Source organism: Aspergillus melleus (assembly GCF_016097325.1).
Source record: "Aspergillus melleus strain CBS 546.65 chromosome Unknown contig1, whole genome shotgun sequence".
NCBI classification, from domain to species: domain Eukaryota; kingdom Fungi; phylum Ascomycota; class Eurotiomycetes; order Eurotiales; family Aspergillaceae; genus Aspergillus; species Aspergillus melleus.
The window spans coordinates 3760758-3782442 of NW_025763370.1; the positions used below are offsets into that span (position 1 = coordinate 3760758).

General features: G+C 50.8%; 6 protein-coding genes and 2 non-coding genes across 8 annotated transcripts; 5 read left to right on the plus strand and 3 right to left on the minus strand.

Annotated features, from left to right (window-relative positions):
- Window positions 1–4579: 4579 nt before the first annotated feature.
- LDX57_001345 (URC4/urg3 family protein) lies at window positions 4580–6283 on the plus strand (the record flags this gene model as incomplete). The annotated part of the gene is made up of 4 exons (XM_046082986.1): window positions 4580–4918; window positions 4994–5483; window positions 5544–6136; window positions 6200–6283. 4 exons carry the CDS (start codon window positions 4580–4582, stop codon window positions 6281–6283), a joined length of 1506 nt encoding a protein of 501 aa, XP_045938943.1.
- Window positions 6284–7037: 754 nt separating this feature from the next.
- Window positions 7038–8130, plus strand: GTR1 (Rag GTPase GTR1; the record flags this gene model as incomplete). The annotated part of the gene is made up of 2 exons (XM_046082987.1): window positions 7038–7231; window positions 7314–8130. The coding sequence occupies 2 exons, from the start codon at window positions 7038–7040 to the stop codon at window positions 8128–8130; spliced, it is 1011 nt and encodes a 336-aa protein (XP_045938944.1).
- Window positions 8131–9153: 1023 nt separating this feature from the next.
- Window positions 9154–11001, minus strand: apm1 (AP-1 complex subunit mu; the record flags this gene model as incomplete). Its single annotated transcript, XM_046082988.1, has 6 exons — window positions 9154–9234; window positions 9298–9669; window positions 9747–10236; window positions 10309–10538; window positions 10759–10887; window positions 10963–11001. The coding sequence occupies 6 exons, from the start codon at window positions 10999–11001 to the stop codon at window positions 9154–9156; spliced, it is 1341 nt and encodes a 446-aa protein (XP_045938945.1).
- Window positions 11002–11960: 959 nt separating this feature from the next.
- LDX57_001348 (mitochondrial 54S ribosomal protein mL57) lies at window positions 11961–12940 on the minus strand (the record flags this gene model as incomplete). Its single annotated transcript, XM_046082989.1, has 3 exons — window positions 11961–12116; window positions 12233–12462; window positions 12565–12940. The coding sequence occupies 3 exons, from the start codon at window positions 12938–12940 to the stop codon at window positions 11961–11963; spliced, it is 762 nt and encodes a 253-aa protein (XP_045938946.1).
- A 3524-nt stretch (window positions 12941–16464) lies between these two features.
- On the minus strand, window positions 16465–17279 carry LDX57_001349 (succinate dehydrogenase cytochrome b560 subunit; the record flags this gene model as incomplete). The annotated part of the gene is made up of 3 exons (XM_046082990.1): window positions 16465–16900; window positions 17093–17183; window positions 17240–17279. The coding sequence occupies 3 exons, from the start codon at window positions 17277–17279 to the stop codon at window positions 16465–16467; spliced, it is 567 nt and encodes a 188-aa protein (XP_045938947.1).
- Window positions 17280–18391: 1112 nt separating this feature from the next.
- Window positions 18392–19718, plus strand: LDX57_001350 (transaldolase family protein; the record flags this gene model as incomplete). The annotated part of the gene is made up of 7 exons (XM_046082991.1): window positions 18392–18464; window positions 18521–18564; window positions 18617–18745; window positions 18801–18909; window positions 18984–19215; window positions 19265–19595; window positions 19656–19718. The coding sequence occupies 7 exons, from the start codon at window positions 18392–18394 to the stop codon at window positions 19716–19718; spliced, it is 981 nt and encodes a 326-aa protein (XP_045938948.1).
- Window positions 19719–20094: 376 nt separating this feature from the next.
- On the plus strand, window positions 20095–20165 carry LDX57_001351. Its single transcript has one exon. It is a non-coding gene; the product is annotated as a tRNA-His (tRNA).
- A 26-nt stretch (window positions 20166–20191) lies between these two features.
- Window positions 20192–20262, plus strand: LDX57_001352. The gene has a single exon. It is a non-coding gene; the product is annotated as a tRNA-His (tRNA).
- The last annotated feature ends 1423 nt before the right edge of the window (window positions 20263–21685 follow it).

Here is a 21685-nt window from a genome sequence, read left to right on the forward strand (position 1 = left end):
GTGGCGCAGACCAGAACTGTGGCTGGTGAGTTTCCGCCCGAACGTGACCCGTCAACACGTGCTGCTGAATCAGCCGTCGGAGAATTAATCAGCGAGCAAAAATAGAAAGAGAGAAAACACCCACTAGAAGAATGGCAAGTACTACTCCGTAGTCAATAATTGGTAGTGTCTATTGTTGTTGTAACAGTTGCTGCTATTATTATTATCACGGTATTATTATCTCCCACCGACACTATCACAAGCTAACAGCCAACAAGCTAACACATCCTCCCATCCCTAGATTAAACGCCGTTAACAGAACCCACGCCACTGTGGACCTCTTCTCTAGCCTGCATCGTCTTTGCCAGAAACAAAAAAATTAGTTTGACAACGGACTCCTGCATCGAGCATCCCTCAAGGTCTCCGAAATCGAGACTAACAGTATCAGTCAAGACATTTTGACCAGATGTCAAGATACAGCCTCCCGTAACTCATGTCATCGGCTCGAGCTGATGGGTCGAATCGCCACAAGTGGATAATCCCAGCCATGTCATTAATACTGTATCCACCGCAGCTGGCGGCTGGTCCATTGTCCCAAAGTACCTGTCTTACCTGACTCGACGACTGGACAAATCAAAAACAACAAGAGAACAGAAAAGTTCGCAGTTCTCCGTCTGGACGGAATACTTGTGTACGAAAAGAGAAAACGCTGTCTCTTGGCCAGGAAACCCCAACGAGGATAGCTTACTGTGTACGGTGTACACCTCTTATGCTTAGGCCGGCCGGTGGGCTCCGGTGGGGGGACTGTCCTCGAGTTAAATTCTTGTCTGGCGCACAGTCAGATCTGGATAGACCGGGGGTGGTCGTGTGGGAATGGGATATGCATCCATTTCTCGACTAGTTGGCCAACTTGGCAGTCGTAGGTTTAGATGATACGACCTGCTCTGAAGGGCCGAAGGCCCGGAATTGAAAGAAACGAGGATCCAACCATCGCGGAGCCTAGCCGGTCGTCGATTACCGGTGACTAGTCTATCGCAAGGTCAGAGAGGGGGCGTCTAGTGGCTTGCTGCGGCTTTAGGAGAGGCGATTTTATTTGTGGAGGGCAGGGCTAAGCGAGATATCATAGGAGACGTTCGATTTTCGATATTTCTCAACGCATCCCAGGGTTATCACGAACGAAAGCACAGGCCCCTCGCGTCACAGTCCGCCCGGTAGTAGCGAAAGGGTTCCTACAGTAGTTGACGCGTTTTGCATAGCGATAATCTGTTCTCCAATGACAGATTGGGCTGAGTCAGAAAGACGACGGAGTTCCTGAGGCCCTGGACGAGCTGAGCTTCGGGGGCAGATGCAACCTCCAATCATCGGTGATAACGAACTGTTGTTGACCAGATTCTGACCAAAAATTCGAGGGGGAGTCCACGGAGATCCCCGCGGATTAGAAGACCGATGCAGTCCAGGTCATTACCTGTGATTTCGATCAATCGTTCGGGGGAGATAGAGTACTATCGTTACTATCATGATCGGGTGATCCTACGGACCATTGAGTTGAGGGGTTGCATTTCCGTATACATATGACATGACATGACGATGGAAGTCCAGACCTCGCTAGGATTCGAGCCATCGAGAGCAGCTAAAAAAGCAAAGGGAAAATAAACCAAAAGAAATAGAAAAAAGAAAAAGAAAAAGAGTCGGACTCGGAACGGATCTGCCTAACGCCTCGTTTGAGAACAGGCCACGCAGCCACTGCCGATACCACCCTAAGACTAAGAGGAATTCATCGGACATCAGACATCAGAGTCAAACGGCGGAGTTTCGGGGAAATCGGGCCCCTTTCGACTTCGGGGAAACATTGCTATTATGTATTACAACCACTATTCTTACGGAGACGGTACTTCCGAATAATAATGGGGAAGTGTTATAGACTATAGCACGGCTCTGCTATTACTATGACTACTTGACTAGACCATTAATCAACAAACCTCCGGATCCGGAGGAATGCGGCAGACGAGAGTTTAAACGTGAAACCGGAGCGACCCAGCAGTGTGGCCAGCACCGTGTCTCCCGCGTTAGTGCGCGCGCCGGCTGTCATTTAGCATGGAGATGGCCAGATGGGAGGGAAAGGAGGGGCTGTCACCACCTGTTGTCGAGAATGTACGAAGTACGAAGTGCCTCGACTCTCGAGACTTGTACAGTACATACCTAAAGGGTATCCCGTACGGAAGACTTCCGGTGAACTGCGGCCCCTTTTTTTTCTCCGGTTGGAAGAGCCCCTTAGCGGTCATAGCAAAGGGGCCGAACATGGGATGGCTTGCATATTTGCATATAACCTGCATGCAGAACCATACATACGCCGTGTGTGTAGTGTACACAGTATATTGCAACTCGTACACAAAGTCCGGCATCCTTCCTGCACTCTACTCCGTACACTCGAAGTGCCCTAGCCTACTCCGTTCTGAGTCCCGACTCCCGAGTCTTGACAGAAGGGCCTAACCTGCCAAGGGCTAAGTTAACCCAGAGTCAGTTAAGCCAGCCGGTGGGTCCTCGGGGGGAAAGCGAGAAGAGGATTCATCAGCATCAACGCTTAGAGTTCGGCTCTCTCCACGAAGTCGGCTAATGCTGAGCACTATTTTAGCTCGTCCCCTGCTTTACACAGGGAAGGTTTGACTTTTCACTGTTTGTGTTGTTTCTTCAAACTACTATTATCTGGGCTCCTCAATGACCAAGCGAGAAGGCGAGAAGTGGAACGATCTTCCCGACTTGGGGCCATCCCTATAGAAACTTTCAACCTACTCCGTTAGAGAACTTAGAGAACTTAGGGAACTCAAGGCACTTAACCCTAAGCGCCGGGGTGCAACGGTGATTGGGTATCTGTCAGGTTGGAGATGCCCAACTGATCATTCTAATGCATGTGCTGCAGCTCGGATTGGGATCTGTCCTTCCCCTCTCTTGAAAGTTAAGATGATGTTCTTTCAAATTATGAAGTAATAAGGCCAATGGCAATGCCCAGGTCTCCAACCTCGTACCTTCTCAATCTCCGTGGGTATAGACTTCAGTGGGGCAGAGGGCCATCTACTATGAAGGGTTGACCCAAGGAACCGAGAGACACTACGGACCGTCCAGGGCGACCTGCAGAGATCGAACCATCACTGCGATGATGATGAGTAATAACAAACGAGAGTAAGAGAGACAGAAAGAGAAAGGGTGTACTCCGTAGACCAATCACAACTCCAATTCCCTTCGAGAAAGAGTCTAAGAGACGATGGATCAAGGGGGAACAGGGTTCGCGGTTCACTCATGCCTGCCTTGGGGAACAGGTCCGAAATTAGGGACGAGCAGGGTCGGAGCAGGACCTGAGTCTGTGTCCATTCCCTAGGGAGCCGGACCGAACACTTCTGACTTCTGACTTTCTGAGCACTGAGCAGACAAGAAATCTAGATCCGCACCATTGGGGCAGCGTGGTGGAGCAGGGACAAGGGCAAAGGGCCGGAAATGGTCCTGTGCGCCAGTCCGTCCGTGCTTTTTGATTTTTTTTCGTCTCCATTTTTCTTTTCTTTTCTTTCTTCTTTGTTCGTTTTCCCAAGTGGATTCCCGACCTTCCTGTTCTCTCGATCGCGAATCTCGAGCTGGCAAAGGTGAATTGAGTTGACGCCGTTGAGTTGAGAAACTCGGGTCAACGACGGCTTGGGTCCTCCAAGGGTCGGTTGGGGTTACTCCATGGGATTTCTCAGTTTTCCTCATATGAAATACCTAGACTCATAGTGTATGGAATATGACAGCCGTCACTGATGAAATCTACATCAGAACAGTACGGAATCAGTTCCTTGAAACGGGGCTAATATCTGACGACCGCCCGAGTACATCCAGAGTACTCGGCGGGAGGCACGACGAGGGAGGGTCGGGAAGTACCTTACAAGTACCCGCGGCCGCGGTAATTAATTTCCTGATATCAAATGGACTCCATCACTCCAAAAGCTCCCCACCTCCCGACTCCGAGCCTCGACTAGTCAAATAGTGAAAATAGCGAGCTTTCAACGAGCCTACCTAACTCGCTGCTCCTTTTTGCTCCAATGAGGCGTCTGAGAATTGGTTCCTCACCTTCCTAACTCCTCCTAATTCCCCCCTAACGACCTTAACCATCTCTCGGCCGCCCCGCCCCGTATTCTTAGTGTTTTTTTCTCTCTCTCTTTCGTTCTTTTCTTAAAAAGAAATTTCAAGAAAAATAAAACCAGAAAATCCATTTAAGATTAGAATACCAAAATAAATCAAGGAATCAGAATAAACAATAAAAAAAAAATAAAGCCGAACCAGCAGCAGGTTGCTTTCCCGCAACCGCCGCAGATCATCATCTTTTTTATTGTTCTCTGCTTTCCCCCCCCCCACCATCTCTCCTCTTTCTTTCTTTCTCTCTCCTCATTCTTCTCTTCGCTTTTCTTTTCCTCTCCTCTCCCCCCTCTCTTCTTTCCTAACCTCACCCTACTTCTCCCTAAATCTCTCAGTATAATCGTCTGTCTGTTGGATTCGGATTATTCGGCCCGATCTTCTCCCTTCTCTCCTCGTCGCCAGGACATCTCTCACGTCCTTCTCCATCCGCCTTCTCACCATGGGTCTCTTCAAGCGCAAGGACTCCAAAAACTCGATCCAGAGTGAGAAGGATGAACAAGATTCGTTCGCGTCCGTTAACAGTGCTCGCACCTCCAATGCCTCGTTGCGATCGCCCGGCTACAAAGGAAGTGGCCTGCCCGCATCAATCCCCGAGTTGTCGATTGCCAAACCCCCCGACCCAGCCTTAGACCCTGCGGCCTATCTTCGCAGTGTTCATGCCGTACGAGACCGGGCCAAATTCGTGCTGTCAAAGGCCAAAAGGAACCAACTTAAACATTTCGACGTCGACATGAGCAAGTTCCAGGCTACGGCATCCTACATCGTCTCCATCATCAAGGTGAGTGACCCCCAACAAGCCTTGAGACCCCTCCGGTCACCGTGTGATGTTGGCTGACCCTGCTTTCATGTACAGCGCGACTATGCTCCCGACTACGAATCGATCCCTCCTCATGGCCGCTGGCAACATTTCGACGTGGGCGGCAGACCGCGTGTCAACCAGTTGCTGCAGTCCTGGCCCAGTACGATCGATGCGCAAGAACGAACTCGTCGGTTGATCGATCTCTTTGTTGTTTCGGTCCTCCTGGACGCCGGCGCCGGCACTAAATGGTCATACAAATCCAAGGAGTCGAGCCGGGTCTTCTCGCGCAGCGAAGGCCTTGCGGTGGCCACCCTCGAGATGTTCAAAAGCGGGCTCTTCAGCAGCGACCCAACCGAACCGTGCCAGGTCGACGGGGCCGGGCTGAAAAAGGTAACGGTGGAAGTCCTGGCCAAGGGAATGCAGCACTCTGAAACCAACCCGCTCGCCGGTCTGGAGGGCCGCGCCGGACTTCTTGCTCGTCTGTCGGAAGCCCTGAACAACCAGGACTTCTTCGGCGTGGATGCGCGTCCAGGAAATCTTCTTGGTAGGCAAAATCCGCGGTTGTTTCCTCCCATAAACATTGCTAACGGAATGATTCCTATAGATCACCTTCTTTCTCATCCGTCAACACTGGCTTCGTCCGTACCAATCGTTCCGATCACCACGCTGTGGACCGTTCTCATGGACGGTCTGACCCCGATCTGGCCCTCCTCGCGAACGAAAATCGACGGTCTGTCTATTGGGGATGCCTGGCCCTGTTCGACCCTACCGCCATCGCCTCCGGCGCAGCCTTGGGAGAACATCGTACCGTTCCACAAGCTCACCCAATGGCTGTGTTACTCTATCATGGTCCCTATGTCTCGATTGATGAAGATCCACTTCGCTGGCAGTGACCTGCTTACCGGTCTCCCCGAGTACCGGAATGGCGGCCTTCTGATCGATATGGGACTACTTACTCTGCGAGAGGATGACCTCCAGCGCGGAATCGCTGCATACAAGCAAAATGCGCAGATCAAGGGTCAGCCGAATGTGGAGGTGGTTCCCCTCTTCTCGACCGACGACGACGTGGTAGTGGAATGGCGAGCAGTGACTGTTGGGTTCCTGGATGACCTACTGGACGAAGTCAACGGTCAGTTGGGACTCCGCGGGGAAGACCAATTGACGCTTGCGCAGATGCTCGAGGCTGGCTCATGGAAGGTAAGGAATCCTCTCTAATTCCTTTTGTCTTGGTAGATATAGAGGCTGACGTCAATGCATCAGGGTGGCCGCGAGATTGCCGAGGTCTCCAGACCCAACACGAAGGAACCCCCGATCATGATCCGCTCCGACGGCACCGTATTTTAATTATCGCATACCCTGTTTGACTTTCTTTTCTACTTTCTTATTTTTGGATACCTGACTCCACCAGTATTGCGTCGGTTTTTTCTTCAGAAAAAATAAGCTGGTGGTGGTCCTTTACGACCTCTTAATGACCGGATGTTCTACGCCTCCATCTTGTTGCATTCTCCTTTTCTATCGACTGGTTCTATGGAGAAGCTATACAATCTTCATTTCCTCCCTTTTCATGTAGAGCTATTGTTATGAGATGATGAATCTGTCCGTGTATACTTGCCATTCTATTCTGGGTTTCAAGGGGTGTGATACTGGGATGACAAAACGAAACCAACAACCAAACAGTATTAACAAAAGATTAACTTTGTACGAAAGAGATGAATCTAAACCGTAGTGCCCTTCTAACTACACATAACTACAGTAACTGCAGACACATGATGGCTTAGGTAATCTGCAGGGCTCGGATCGACAGGTCCCGTGCACCCCCACGTGACAGCGATGACGAGGGTCACGAGAAGGCTGGTCGATCCCGGTCTCGTCGGTGCTTTTTAACTCCTTCTTCCCCCAGCCATTGGTTGTTCCAGCGTCGTGCCTTTTGACTTTGCACGTTGCTGACCTCAATGGATTCAGAATCTCTCTGCAGATGCTGATATTCACATTACAGAGTTGCCGTCTCCCACTTTAGCTTCACAGCACCCGCTTCTGCGGGGTACATACCGTCAACGACCAGTGACCACCACCGTTTCCCTACACACCTCCGGCAGACATGGACGTGCGCAAGAAGAAGAGAAAGGTCCTCTTGATGGGGAAGAGCGGCTCGGGGAAGTCTTCCATGCGCTCAATCATCTTTAGCAATTACGTCGCCAAAGATGTCCGCCGGTTGGGGGCCACAATCGATGTGGAGCACAGTCATGTCAAGTTCATGGGAAACCTCACACTGAACCTGTGGGATTGCGGAGGGTAAGCTCTTCTTTGCTTTTCTTATAAATAATGCGTATTCCCTCGTTCGGGGAAACTGACGTCGTCAATCTTCCCCATACAGGCAAGATGCCTTCATGGAGACCTATCTCGCTTCTCAACGAGGCAACATCTTCTCCGACGTTGCAGTGCTCATCTACGTTTTCGACATTGAATCGCGCGAGGTCGAACGTGACCTCGACACCTACAATGCCATCATCAACGCTCTGAAAGAGTTCAGTCCCAATGCCTACGTCTTCTGTCTCGTCCACAAGCTCGACCTTATCCAGGCCGAACACCGTCAACGCATCTACGAGGAACGCTCCGCCCTCATCCGCAGCCGCTCCGAGCACTTCTCCATCGACACTTTCGGCAGCAGCATCTGGGATCAATCACTCTATAAAGCCTGGGCCGGTATTGTCCACCGCCTCATTCCCAATCTCACCGTTATTGAGCGCTTCCTGCACGCCTTCGCCAAACGCATCAATGCTGAGGAGGTCATTCTCTTCGAGCGCTCCACCTTCCTCACCGTCACCTCGGTGGCCTCCGAAGTCGGCGATCTCAACCCCATCTACGACCGCCACGAGCGACTCTCCAACATCATGAAGGCCTTCAAGCATTGCGCCGCCCGTAATACCCATACCACCCCGGCATCGGCCGGCTTCGTCGTCATGCACACGAAAACGCCGCAGTTCAACGTCTTCCTCGGCCGCTTCACCGACAACACGTATATCTTCATGGTGGTTCCGCCTGGCGAAGCTGCGTACAACTGCGCTGTCATGAACACCATGTTAGCCCGCGAGGGGTTTTCCAAAGCTGCAGCTACCGGTCAGGGCGATGGATTCCCTCTCCCGGCGCCAGATTCGCCCGATGGCGAAACCACCCTCAACTCACACGGTTGACATAATTCATCCGCCGAAAGTCAATCAGAACGAACCTGGAAGGGTTATAACTCAAGAAGTCAGGGGAATCGAATCACCCCCACCCTAACAATTGAGCATTTTCATATCATGTCATTACCATATCACCTACCATCTATCCCTCCTATCTATCACCAACACTACCAAGGTGTCAGTTATCTGCGAGGACATCTAGCGAAAATTCGGCGTTTTTTATTTGGTTCATTGTATGCCATAACCTGTGCATGGCTCTTTTTTTTTTCCCTCGGTCCAACACATAATGTGACATGTTTTCATTCCTTCATCTTCTTGTCTTCTCTTCCTTCCTGCTTCTTCCCTTTCTTCTCCTTTCTCCTTTCATACCTTTATCTTGAGATACCCACGTGTGGTTTTCTGTCTACTACCTACCTACCTCCATACACACACACATACATCCATCCATCCCACCTACCCACCTGAATCTACTGGATGACATATACTGTATTGCTTATGTATCTATTTGCACTGATAAGCCTATCGTAGATAGCATAGTATATCACCGAAAGGGAAAAAAAAGACACCGAGACTTACAACGGATGCCGCAATTGTGGGACGGTTCATCGGTTTCTATGCAATCATGCAATTCAGACTTGCCTGCCAGAGACTGCCATATTGCCAAATAGGGAAAGGAAGAGAGCACGTTGGACAGAAGAAATATAGAGGTCGGAATGGTCGGGAAAGAGGCAGGAATAGAAACCCTTTTGCTGTTTCCTAACAACAGCAGCAGCGAATAGAAGAAAAAGAAGGCAAGGCGAATGGGGAGGGAGTTAGAAATATGAAAATTGAATATTGACGTACGAAGCTACCAAACAAACATGCCAATCTACCTACACCTAGGTAGATAGATATTCCTGTACAGTACAGTTGATAACACAACGCAGACGGGGCAGTGGACGGCTGATTAATTCCATAGCAGAGGGGGAAAAAATTCTAGGTAATTGAGCTACATAAGAAAGAGAAAAACAAGAAAAAAGACGACGCTTTACATCATTGTACATCTGGCATACGAACGGCAATGTCGCCCGATTGAGTGATATAACGGACCCAGGGGAGAGAGGGGTATTGGAGCTAGAAAAGAAAACATTATCAGTAAGATGAGTGACTCGGGATAGAAAAAGATCGGGGACATACCTTAGGTTCTGTGATCTTCAAATACCGTACTTGGATACCACTCGTTGTGAAATAGGGGATCTCGAATTTGACGTTAATGGGTCTCTTTGCTTTGCCAGATCCAGTACCTCCCATGCTGCCACCGAATCCACCGGTCATACCACCGCCGTGTTCGTCGTCGCCCTTAACGGAGGGGAGCCCGAGCTCGGCGCGCATGAGGAACTCCTTGCCGCCGCCAAACTGCTTGATCTTCCAGACGATGGCAGACTGTTCGGGGGCATAATGGACGGTTCCGATGTTGGTTCGGAACCGGGGCGAGTCGGCGTCTTCCGGGACAGGGACGACGATTTCAACGTTATTTGCCGTGCTGCGACGTTTGAATTGAGCCTTGGCCTGTTGGTGGAGAAAATGTGTTAGGCGTGAGAAATTCCAATGGACATCGTTTAAGGGAAAAGGTCGGGGCAGTTTACCTTCAACATGTATTCAACGCGAGAGCCGGAGTGAGACTCGACAAGACACTCCACCCAAATCAAAGGCTTCACCTGCGTGTTCAACCGATAGCTCATGAGCTCGAATTCACCGTCCGGCGGGATGAAGCTGATCGTTCGGTCATTCTCGAATCGAGAAAGACGAACACACTGGTGGAATTTCACGTCCTCCATCTCGACCGCCTTGCCTCGGGTAGCGCGACCGGTTGTTTCAAACATAACCTTGTCGTTCAACCCCAGACGAAGTTCGGGCATACCACTCAGGTAACACTTCATTTTGATGGCACCCAGAATCTCTGATCGAAGGACATTTCCGGAGGCCGATACGAGCAGGTTCAGCGATTCGACAACGTCCAGGAAGACCTCGTTCTTGCGGTAGCGGATACCCTCACTTCGCCAGGAGACTGCGTTGGTGACGGCGATGGGAGGCCGAGCTTGAACCTCAAGCTTATGCGACTCTTGCGTGATGTACCTAGTTGAGCGCCGATGTCAGCCTCAGCCGTTCTTTTGTCGTCCAATCTGCTGATTCCGGTGGCCGCCTTACTCTTGCAATATCTTGCTCTCTGTCGTCTGTGGGTACCCGAAATCCATCATCTCATCGAGCAATTCGTAGATAATGACGAAGTTGTCGCGAATACTCTCCTCCTCCAACACCTTGAAATATTCCGTGAAGACTTCCACGATCTTGTGGAGGAAAAGAAGGATCTCGGTCGCATTGGTGTTTTTCTTGGTCAACGCGAGGATATAGAGGTTACTGTGGCGGATGTAAAGGTACTATAAAAAAGGGCCCCATTGAGGATCAGCACGCGCACAACGAAAATCCCTTCGTGCAAACATTCCCCTCCTTATACGCGGAACTAAGCCAGTCTCAAGCGTAGTATCCAAAGGGCAAATAGGGGGGAGTAGAAAAAGCGAATCGGACTGCGGGGAGCGGCTAGGCGGGGACGAGGAAGGTAGAACAAGCAAGTATGCAGGTCGCGGAGGGCCAACGTACATTAATGCCCTCGTGGGAGAAACAGGGTGGCACGGCGGAACTTTCTTCTTCGGCGTCACTGAGGAGGATAGGGAACTTTTCGACAGCGGACATGGGGATGTCTCCGCGGTAGTTTCGGGCCAGAAGGGTCTATTTTGGCTGGTCAGCGGCCAGGGGAATTGCGGTCGAAATAACTTGACGTCGGGCGGAAGGGCACCAACGTACCTTGCCCTTCAGGTCGAGGAAGAAGAGGGCGGAGGCCATCGCGGGAGATTGAGGAGGGTGGCAGCGCGAGGAGGGACGATGGTGTAGGATCGGTCGGCGGAAAGCAGGTGAGTGTCAATTGTATGGTAGCAACGGGGACGGGCTCCTGGGCGAGATTGGATTGGGACGGGGAGAGGCCAACGAAACACACTAGTCGGACATGCTGCTCGTGGGGGTGGGAGAAGGAAAGGAGCTGCACCCTGCGCATTAGTTTTTGGTCCCGCACGACGGGGTCCAACAAAAACAGACATAACTTACGGGGAGGAGTGACGAGCACGAAACCCCGACAGATGGAACAGGAGAGCGGATGGAATCGAAGAAGAAGAAGAAGAGAAAGAAGAAGCCGTCGTACTTCCTTTGGAGTCGTCGCAAGTCACTATCTTGCCTATTCTGGTTAGCCCGAAAGACGGCACCGCCAACCCCGATGCAGTCTAGCGCCCTCGACAGGACCATATTTATTTCTGCTTTTTTTTCGCTTCGGCTTCTCTCTTCTCTTTTCTTTCTCCCACGCTCCCAATAGACAGTGCAAGCCAGTACAAATTACTCCATGTGATTTCTGGATTCGTCGGACTTTCTGTCTGTTCGTCTCTAGTTTCTATTACTGGAACTTGCGATACAGAGGTGCGGAGACTATGCATCGTAACGAGGGTTCCATAAGAGCTGGCCGGGTATTTTGCGCTGTTACCCGGGCGGTGTCAGAGGAACCGTACATCCTATATAGATCAATTTATATTTATGATTATATTTATATCTTCAATTGGCAATGAGCCTTCCAGGTGGTATTTGCAGTCAATATATAGCACAGATCGTTGTAAAAGTACATGTACGGTGGATGAAAAGAGAGAAGCCCCCAAGGCATACAAAGAACAACATCCAAGACAAAAAAAAGAAAACAGAGCAAAAGGAAATAACGCCTTGCAAATGCTCCCGCGGCCATTTCCCAATAATCACACCACGTCTTAGGCCGTGATGTTAAAGCCCAGCGGTGCCAGTATCCGTTCCCGAGCCACCTGGTTGGCAACGTGCCCGCCTTTCTCCAGGGACACGGCACCGACCACAGCGTACATGGTGTGAGCAAGGACGAGTTCGATTCCCGAGGTCTGGAGGTTGTCGGGCTAGAGAGAAGAGGAGAAATCTGTTAGCATGGAATGTGCAACTGGATGTCCTAGGACAACACCCGGGGATGAAGAAAACGACAAAACAATGTATGCAGCAGTCGGAGGTTTCTCACCTTCCGGGGGCTCCATCTCAAGACCTTGTCCATCTCATATTTCCGCGCGAGCTCCGCGAGATTCGACTTCGACGTCAGGAAGTTCTTAGTGCTGTGGGAAAGGTTGTCCAGGCCTTCCAATGCGGGATGGGAAAAGGGTTGTCGGCCATGAGCATCAGGGGTAGCGGAGGCAGCATTTCCGGGGCTCTGCGCCAAGGCCAGGGAAGCTTGTAGCTGAACGAGTCGTTTCCCTAGTAAAAATCAATGCCTCGATTAGCTCCCGTTGAAGTTGAGATTGAGGTCCCTGCGGACCGCTGCTTGGACCCGCGGAGAGGAACAGGCGTGCCACGTACCCAGGAAAGCCAATCGATCGTTGAAGCCTCGTCGACCCTGATCGAAACTCTTATGTGTCACGGCGAGCCATTTGATCTCGTCGGAGAGGATCTTCTCGCCGTCATTGCCCAGCATGCGGATGTAGAATTGATCAAGCACCTTCGGATCGGAATTGACGGTGAATTCGCGTCTCTTGGAATCGAATCGCAAGCTAAAGGGAGCCTGCGCCCGAGGCGGAGTGTAGGACCATCGAGGCTTGTCTGCGAGGTCGGCGGGCGTTTGCTCGGTGGTCGTCGACAGTCCACGCTGGGGGAGGAGAAAACCGGGCCTGGCGAAAGAGCGGCAGGCAGTGCAGGAAACCGTCCTGGCCGCCCGGGTCGAGAGCATCGAAGCCATGGTGTGTATGCAGAAGGAAAGCGAGAAGCCGCGAAAGGGGAAGAGAGAAGGAGGGTGTCAAATCGCCAGTCCGGGGCTTTTTTCACGACGGCCGCGGGTGGAATTGAAGATGGATGGATTTGGGAAGATTTCGGAGATGTAGCGCTAGTCCCGATCGGGTCGTAGCGCGGTCTGGCACATCTGTCTGCCTCAGGCACCAACACTTTCTCTGTCTTCGTTCTTTGCTCATCTAGCATGCTGACACCATTGGATTGGCTTGAAACAACTACTCTATCGTACCCTTCATGTTGCACTGGCCCTGTAGGCGAACTTACGGACTTGATACTAAGTATCTCAATTTCTTTGCCGTCTTGATAGCCTTTGATCTTCATACTGTTCTGTCAGGACCTCCCAGAGACCAGATAAAGCGCTGTCCAGCTGTTTTCCCCGAAGTAAACGGCTGGGGGTTCCGTGGGAGACACAGCCGCCTTCCATTCGGGCTGCGGGCAGTTTGCTAGACTGGCTGAACGCTTTTCTGTATCCGGGCTATTCGGAGCCTTGTACGTCAGGAGCTTGGGGGCGTCTTACCAAGGAGGGTGTAATATTTGGAAATAGAAACGTATGGAGCATCTCTTGTTGGGGTAGAAGTCCACCAGTATGCCGCATAGCCCATGGTAACCAGATTGGCAATGGCCTTGTCATTGCATGATTCTCCTTCTTCTACCCGTCTGTTGTTATCCATGTACCCTATAGGAATAGTTGCCGGCGCAAAGGACGCCGACGGTACCCGTACTGATTTTGAAGAAATTCCCGGTCTATACGTTCGAGCGTTGCACGAAGGCACAGGCCAAGCCATGGGTTTTGTTCCTTTGGGACGATCAACATCAAAAAACCATGGGTTGTCGGGATATTATCCCTGCCTCCCAATGACTTCAAGCTAGTTTCGTTTGATGGAAGCCACTCTGGTCAAGAAAAAAGGTGCGGGAAACAAACTAAGCGTACTAAGTTGGGAAAGGACGAAGGAATCATAGCATGGGAAGTACTTATCGGAACGCTTTTCCATTCCCAAGGGTAATTTCAGCTGGTCGCTCAGGCCTTTCAGCTTTCCGTAAAGGGTTATCCGTGGACGGGCCGATGCTGAAGGGGAAAATAGCAAAGAGTATATCCATGTCCACCTGAGCGCTGTACGGGAATAGACAGCAGCCAAGCTACTCAGAGATCGCATCGGTTGTCGGCAGTTGTTAAGCCATCAAACAACCGATGTCTAGATCCTTGCCACTAAGTCCGGTGGTCTTTTTAGCGATTTCTGCAAGACTACTGCGCCGTTCGATCATTGTTTAGCTGTCTGGATAGCTGCCTCCCGTTTATTGTCTCTTTCTTTCCGCCTCGCGGTTCCAACTTAGCGAAGATCCACGTGTGGCGTGCATTTTCAAATATTGTACCGTATGTTCTCAGTATTGGATTAGTCGTGCAAGGTCCCCCCTGTGTACTCTTTTACCGGGCGTTGATATGTTTGCTTTTAGGTTACCGCACTGATATCCTAGAAGAAGCCACCCTAACCAAGATTGTTCCAATGTCAAACAACCATCAACAAAGGGATATGAGACTGGATGTAGTAGTCAGAAAGGAACAAGTTAATTATGTCCCGCCAGGAGCGAGATATAGACATCCGAGGGCATGTAAACTTACTACACACCTACCGCTCTTATTTCTCAGGAGCATGAGCATCACTGTCCATTGTTTGCTTCCTAAGAATATAGTCTCTCGGTCCTCCGGCAATTAAAGCGCTCAGCGCCTGCGGTGTCAAACGCGTCTCCCCGGTTTGAGGACGATAGGTCCACCAAAGCGCCAAACATAGAGGGAAATGAGAAGGGAGCGGTTACTGGAGAGAGGAAAGAGGGCTTTGTCGTTTGCTTTGGTGCGGGATCATTACGGCTAGTAACTTGTTCGCCTCGATGTAGGCGAGCTGAAAGCCGGCCAACGACACGGTTTCAGCAACGGATTTTGCTGCAATGAACCGTAGAGGTTTTTCGTCCGAGACCCCCGGGTGTCACCTACCTACTGCAAAAGCCTGCAGGTTTGAACAATTTGACTGGCTGGACAGACGGTCTATAACTAGGCGGATGCAAAGCCGTTAGACCTATCGAGAAGACCGTTTTTCCATCATCCGAAGGAGCCAATATCCTTACGGAGCGTCGACCATTGCTGTTAGTACGCTGTCCGACACTTGCCCCTCAAACTTCCGTCGGGTCCTTGCAGGGGATCCCGAAAATCCTTCTGGGTGTGAAAATATCCACGAAGATCACGCTTAGAATGCCGGGAGTGTCTCATTAACACGATGCTCTCCCGAGGGAATGGACGTCTGGCGGTGTACAGCTTGCTCCAAGGTTGCCCTGGTTGTCGCTTTTAAAAAGCTGGTGCTAGCCCACCCATGAAGGGTCGTTGCTTTCTTCTTCATTCTCATACATTCAAGTTTCTTCCATTGAACTCAGAGAAAGAACCCAAAGAATCCTCCTTTCCATATTCATCTTCCATTTCTCAAGATCTACCACGCTGGTCAGCTCTCTTCAACAAGGACAGAATGGCCTGGGTCCTGAGCAACATGACTCGCACCTCCCACCGCTTCGAGAACATCCCTCAAGGGAGCCATATCAGCAGCGAAAAGCTCACTCAACTGGACTGCTCACACGACCCACCTTCTCCAAGGCCAATTCCTCCTAACCCGCCTCCAAGCCCGGCTTGATTCCATCGAGCGGACCGAGCGACTGTTCGAAGATAGATTTGTGAAATCAGTAAGCTTATCCGTTCACCCTTGATTTGGGCATAACTTCCTTGGCGCAAACATGAGGCAACATCGTGGTTTCTCCTGCCGATGTCTGATCACAGGAGCTCGGAGCACGAAGGCTGACGAGTAAGTACAGATCACCCCCAGATGCCACTCGATGACAATCTGTACAATGATGGGGACCAATGAGGAAACCTGTGAGAATAAAGATCTTGGCCAGCAAACGGGGCCGGGCTGTGGTTAGGGTGGCGAACTGCGAACGAAGATAATTGATAGAATGTTTTCTGGGCGATGATTTGGGAGGAGTTGGCGGTTGCGAGTCAAGATTGTAAACTTTTCATTTCACATATCAGGGGTAGTTTCGGGATTTGCTGATTGGCTTCCCTTGAGCCACCGATAATCAACAAATTTATCGAATTCTTTGATCTGCCAAAGCAATTCTCTCAGAGCATGCTTGTAATGGAAGTATTGAAGAGCTGCAATGGAGCGTATCAAACAGTCGACATCTTGTATGTACTCATCCCCACCTGATTGAAGGCCGCTGCATGGCGGGACTCCCTACATCCTGCAGTCCTGCAGTTGAGTTCCAGGGGGCGCGCAAGGGTTCCCTGGCAATATCTTATTCAAAGCGCAAAAAGGCATGATGGTGATCAGTTCCAAAAAGAAAAAGCAGTCTCAATTGACCGGTATGAATAATAATATTGCACAAAGAACATGGTTTTAAAAAATCACAGAACTCAAAGGTATGGCACAGAAACAATCAGTAAAAAGCAAGGAAGAGAGCGCTAGCGACACTCAAGCCCACCACAGTCCAGCCAGACCTGATGACCTGCTGGTTGGTAATACCGCGACCAAGGTCCCAGACCAAGTGACGCACACCGTTCATGCAGTGGAAAGTGAAGGGGAAAGCCACAGTACCCTTGATGGCGACCTTGGCGACGATGGGAAGAGCGGCGAAAGCTGCGACCAGAGAAGGCGATTCCAGGTGCCACCCAAGCAGCGGAGCAGCGAGATAAGCGGTCGCGAACAGGTACAGGCCTCCCGACAAAGCGACACCAGTGACACGGTTGAAAGCACTGGCGTACCAGGTGATCTGGGGACGGTAGATAGAAAGATGAGGGGCGACGGGGCGGTTCAATCGCTGCTGTTCAAGGATCTTGGTAGGGTCGGAGGTGTTCGTAGTGGAGGCAGTGTATCTATATAATCTAAGGTTAGCAACCATGGACAGCGATAGTTATATGACGGAGATATAGCGATCCTCGTCGCCAGCATGGTTCAGGACTTGTAACACCAGTCGTATGCATGACGTAGCGATGGTTTATCGCGGAACCCCCGGTCAAACCCAAGCTCAATTCTTCAACCGCAGATTCCCAGAGGCAGTAACTGACCTCGTCTGGATGTTCTTTCCAAGGGCGATGGCGGCGGGGGACGCGGAGTTCATCATGGACCACCGCATGGCGTAGGGCTGCTGGACGGCGACTGCGATAATTAGCAAGGGGAAGTAATTAAAATCAGACGGTAGAGGAAGTACATACGCCGTCGCAGCGACTGCTGAGCAACTTTCTGAGAGAACATGGTGTCTGTGTGTGAGAGATGCAAGCCCGTTCAACGATGCAGACAGCAAATCGACGAAGAAAGTCACCTCGAATTCCCGACGCTCGTAACGCTTCGGAATCACGGGACGGACAACCTCGGGCGAGCCCCCAGTCACGGGACCGGCAGCTGCGAGGGCCTTTGGTCCAATCAGGATGGCTGCATTACCAGCCGGAAGATTCTTCTTCCATCTCCCTTCCGCTTGCCGCTTCCGGGTTTTTTCTCTCGCTCTTTTTATTTGTGTCTTTCCCTTTTCTTTCCCTTCCTTCTTCTCTCTTCCTCTCCACGGGTCTCCGCCCACGTTGTCTACCACTTCCTTTGGGATGATGTTGACGTGTTTAGCAAAGCCTCACTGGTTTCGGCATTCTGTCGCGATCGCCGAGGTTTATGAGATACCGGAGAAGGACCTTCACCCGTCGTTAATCGCCCGTTCTTCTCTGTCCATGGGACTGATGGGTTTCATATCAGGGTTACATTCACGTATGTCTTCGGATATCATTTTGTAGAATGCTTTGGCGTAAGGGTAGTGTTGTCACCAGCCCATCTCTGTTGACACGCAGTTCTATGGTGTCTATCTGAGTCCGCCTGAGTCGCTTAATCAATTGATGAGGCATATTAAACTGCCTTGTTGGAGTCCCAAGTATGGGCGTGTTTATCCCAGGCCCTTCGGCAAGGGTCAGCGCCTACACCGAGTATTGTTACGCGCGGGAACCCACGGAACTGTGAATATTTCGGAGCTGTGACTTCATGGAAGCTACCAAATCCTTTTTGCTCCTGATCGGTCCGCAGGAAATCACAACTGCGATTCCTTAGTATCGGTGGCCGGTGCATGGAATTAGCATCCAACTTCGGTCCGAGGACGCTGTAAAACAAAACTACGATCCAGAGCCCGGCATACTTTCCGAGAGGTATATTAGGCTAATATCTTAGGCTAGGGTGAGGGGGAGGGGAAAGGTTATCTTATCCATCTACCAGGACATCTTCTTTGTTAATCTCCCTTTTCCCATGTCATCTCCAAACCATCGAGCGTGATTCTTTACCATCACTATCCATCTCTACTCATATCTAGGAACTACTCAAATCGCCAGTCAGCAATGACTTCTCAATCCGGACTGGATGTTCTCCGCACGAGGACCATTGTTGACTGCGATACTATGGATGAACAGGGTACTACCTCGTTCTGCATCAAATCAATATCCTATACTTACTATTACTTTTCGTAGTTGCTAAGAAGCTGGGCCCATTCCAGGATTGCACTTCCAATCAGGTCGGTACTCACTAAGCGCCGCTGTAGGAAGTTGGCATCCTAATATTGTCAGGCGATCGCATATGGCGAACTCAGCAAACCCGAGCATGCTGATTTGATTTTTGCCTCGGTCACAGACGCGAAGGCTCTGCTTTCCAGGTTTCCAGGCCTGGGTGCTGAGGAGTTGGCAGTAGAGATAGCGGTATTTATCTTCCAATTGGGGCTGTTCTCGTTGATGCTCACAGGGTATGATATAGATGGTCAAATTGGCGTTGAAGATCGCACCTCATATCCGTGGGCACGTCCATATCCAGACCAATTCGTACTACTCTTACTCAACCGAGAAGACCATTGTAAACGCTTTGAGTGAGGCACCACTGTGGACTGTGTATCTATTTTGGTAGTGGGAACAGCAGCACTGATCAGTTTGACGTAACCAGGAATCGTGCAGCTCTTCCAACACTTCCACCCAGGATTCGAGCAATCTCGAATCTGCATCAAAATTCCTAGCACATGGGAGGGCATGCTGGCCTGTCGAGCCCTCGAGCAGGCAGGTGTCCGAACCTTGGCCACTACTCTTTTCACAATGGCACAGGCCGTTTTGGCCGCTGAAGTAGGATGCACCTATGTCGCACCCTATGTCAATCAATTGAAAGTCCACTTCGAGCCAGGGTATGCTACACTGGGCCCCTCACGCAGTGTTATGCTCACATCTGTCCAGATTCACCGACCCGAACAAATTGCTTCCTCTCTGTGTCTTGATCCAGAAATACTACGACTCCATCCAGGCTAAGACGCAGGTTCTACCTGCCAGCTTGACCTCGACGAATGAAATTTTTGCCCTCGCTGGCGTGCAGCATATTACTATTGCTCCGGGACACCTGGAGGAGCTCTCGCAGTCGGATTCCGTCCCTGGCGTGCAGTCTTTATTCGACACCAATGTCCCGACCATTACTCCTGCCTCCGATCTATCATATATTAACGACGAGTCGGCTTACCGGCTTGCGTTCACTCGGGACTTGCATGGAGCAAGCGAGGAGAAGCTCACTCAGGTATGTGGGGTATGGTGTTTTTTCTGGGTCCGCTGCTAATACTCCATTATGACATGTTAGGCTGTGAATATCTTCTGCGACATGCAGGATAAGTTGGTACAGGGCATGGCAGAGGGGTTCTAGTGGACAGTGCGTATTGCTCCTTGGTGATATGCTGGGGTGTTATGGTTCGCGAATTGAAAAAGTATGCGTTGGGTCTCGATTTAAACCTGCGTGGTTATCCTTGCCGGAACTATATATCTCAACAACAGCATTACCCAGAAACAGTTCCATGTTGAACCACAGTCAAAGTATAGTTAAGACGTTATCGTTACTTTTGACAGATCACTGAGTACCAATTCCAAGGTAATAACACCAATAAAACCGAACAGGGTAGAGTAGAGTCCAAGACATAATCCATCTACAACATGACAACCATCCCAAACCACTAGCGGCCGTTTTGCAACAAATGTGATCTAAGCTCATGTGCTCAAAGTTTTAGTTTCTATTTTAAGAAAAAGGTGCTGTGGTCTAGTGGTAGGACGTCACGTTGTGGCCGTGCCAGCGCCGGTTCGATTCCGGCCAGCGCCAGCTTTTTCTGAACATCTTTCACCTTTGGTGCTGTGGTCTAGTGGTAGGACGTTACGTTGTGGCCGTGCCAGCGCCGGTTCGATTCCGGCCAGCGCCAGATGTTCCTTTTTTGCTTCTTTTGCTTTTTGTTCATGCCCTTTTTTCTCCAGCGTGTACCTGTTGTTAACTTGTTTCTGTCCCTCACCCTGCCGCGGGCCCCGGTTGCCATGGGGAGAGAGGACGGCTACGGTGTGGAGAGCCTAACCTTACGGTGTTGACACTTGACACTAGTTTCTACACAGTACAGTGGAAGCATCGATCGTGCACGGAAAGTGTGTGTACGGGCGGACCTGTAGGGATCCATAGTGCATGACAACCTGTTCGACATCACTACTGCTTGTGGAAGAGGCTGTCCTGTACGGAGTAGAGTACAGGCGAGACTTGGCTGATGCATTCTCCCTTTTTTCTCCGCATGACAGGGTGCCGAACTGTTATCACAAAGTGGTACGTCTGCAGGCGTAGTCCAATGTAGAGTGTACTGTGTAGTGGGGAGTTCCGGGGGCTACACGGTCTTTCTTCGGTTGCTCGTTGCAGAATCAGAGGTGACTGCTGCGCCTGGTCGATCGTATGGAGATCTATGATATCATCGGCCGATTGTGTGATGCGCGGAGAATTTTACCTTGATATCTGATTGCGCCCGACCTGCCCGTTTAGGATCCACCGGACTACTAATCTGTATGGTCGAAGATGGCTCTTTCGAGAAAGAGAGGGCCACTCGTTTAATCCAGCAATGGCTGTGGCCTTTGGTGGCGCTGAGTGCGTTGTGGGCTCGTGGCGGAAAAGTAAAACCGACGAGACAACCAGGCAGCAGGGAATTGATACTCCGAAGACATCAAGTAACAACAACTGCGATAGGCGTGTGTGCCAATGGTTTCGAACATGGGTAGTTGGTCTCCAGTCGAAGCCCACCCACCCGAAGCTCTAGAACTTCTGGTTCGGTTCCTGAGCGGCTTTTTTTGCCATCCGAGTTCTGCATGCAGGAGGCTCATCCCGAGAATAATGCGATGCAATTGCAACCCCTTACACACCATGAATTGTTAATGCCTCTCACGGGAAAGCAGAAATGCTCACAGCGTTCTGGCGGAGATTAAAACCCACCGGACGTAGGCCCTTGCATATACAATTTGCGACATTCCATGACTATGCAGAGACCTAGTGGACAGGCGCGGCCGAAGAGATACGAGGTGAACCAAGACAACAAATTGCCGTTCTTGATGCAGAGCGTTCTATTCCGCATCCGAGTCGACTAGGGACGAGACCGATGCCAACTCATGTGACCGTGGCGTGCAACCGATGCAAAAGTCGGGGAGCCGACAGGGAAGAACGCGGCTGCCGAGAGTCACGGATGAGCTGGCAACAACCACACGACTTCCATCGAATCTGCACACGTCGGTTGTCTCGCATGCAATGGCAAATTCAATCTATCAAAATTCAAACCTGTTGTAAGAACGCCAAGTTGGAAGTCCCATGACAAGCCTCGC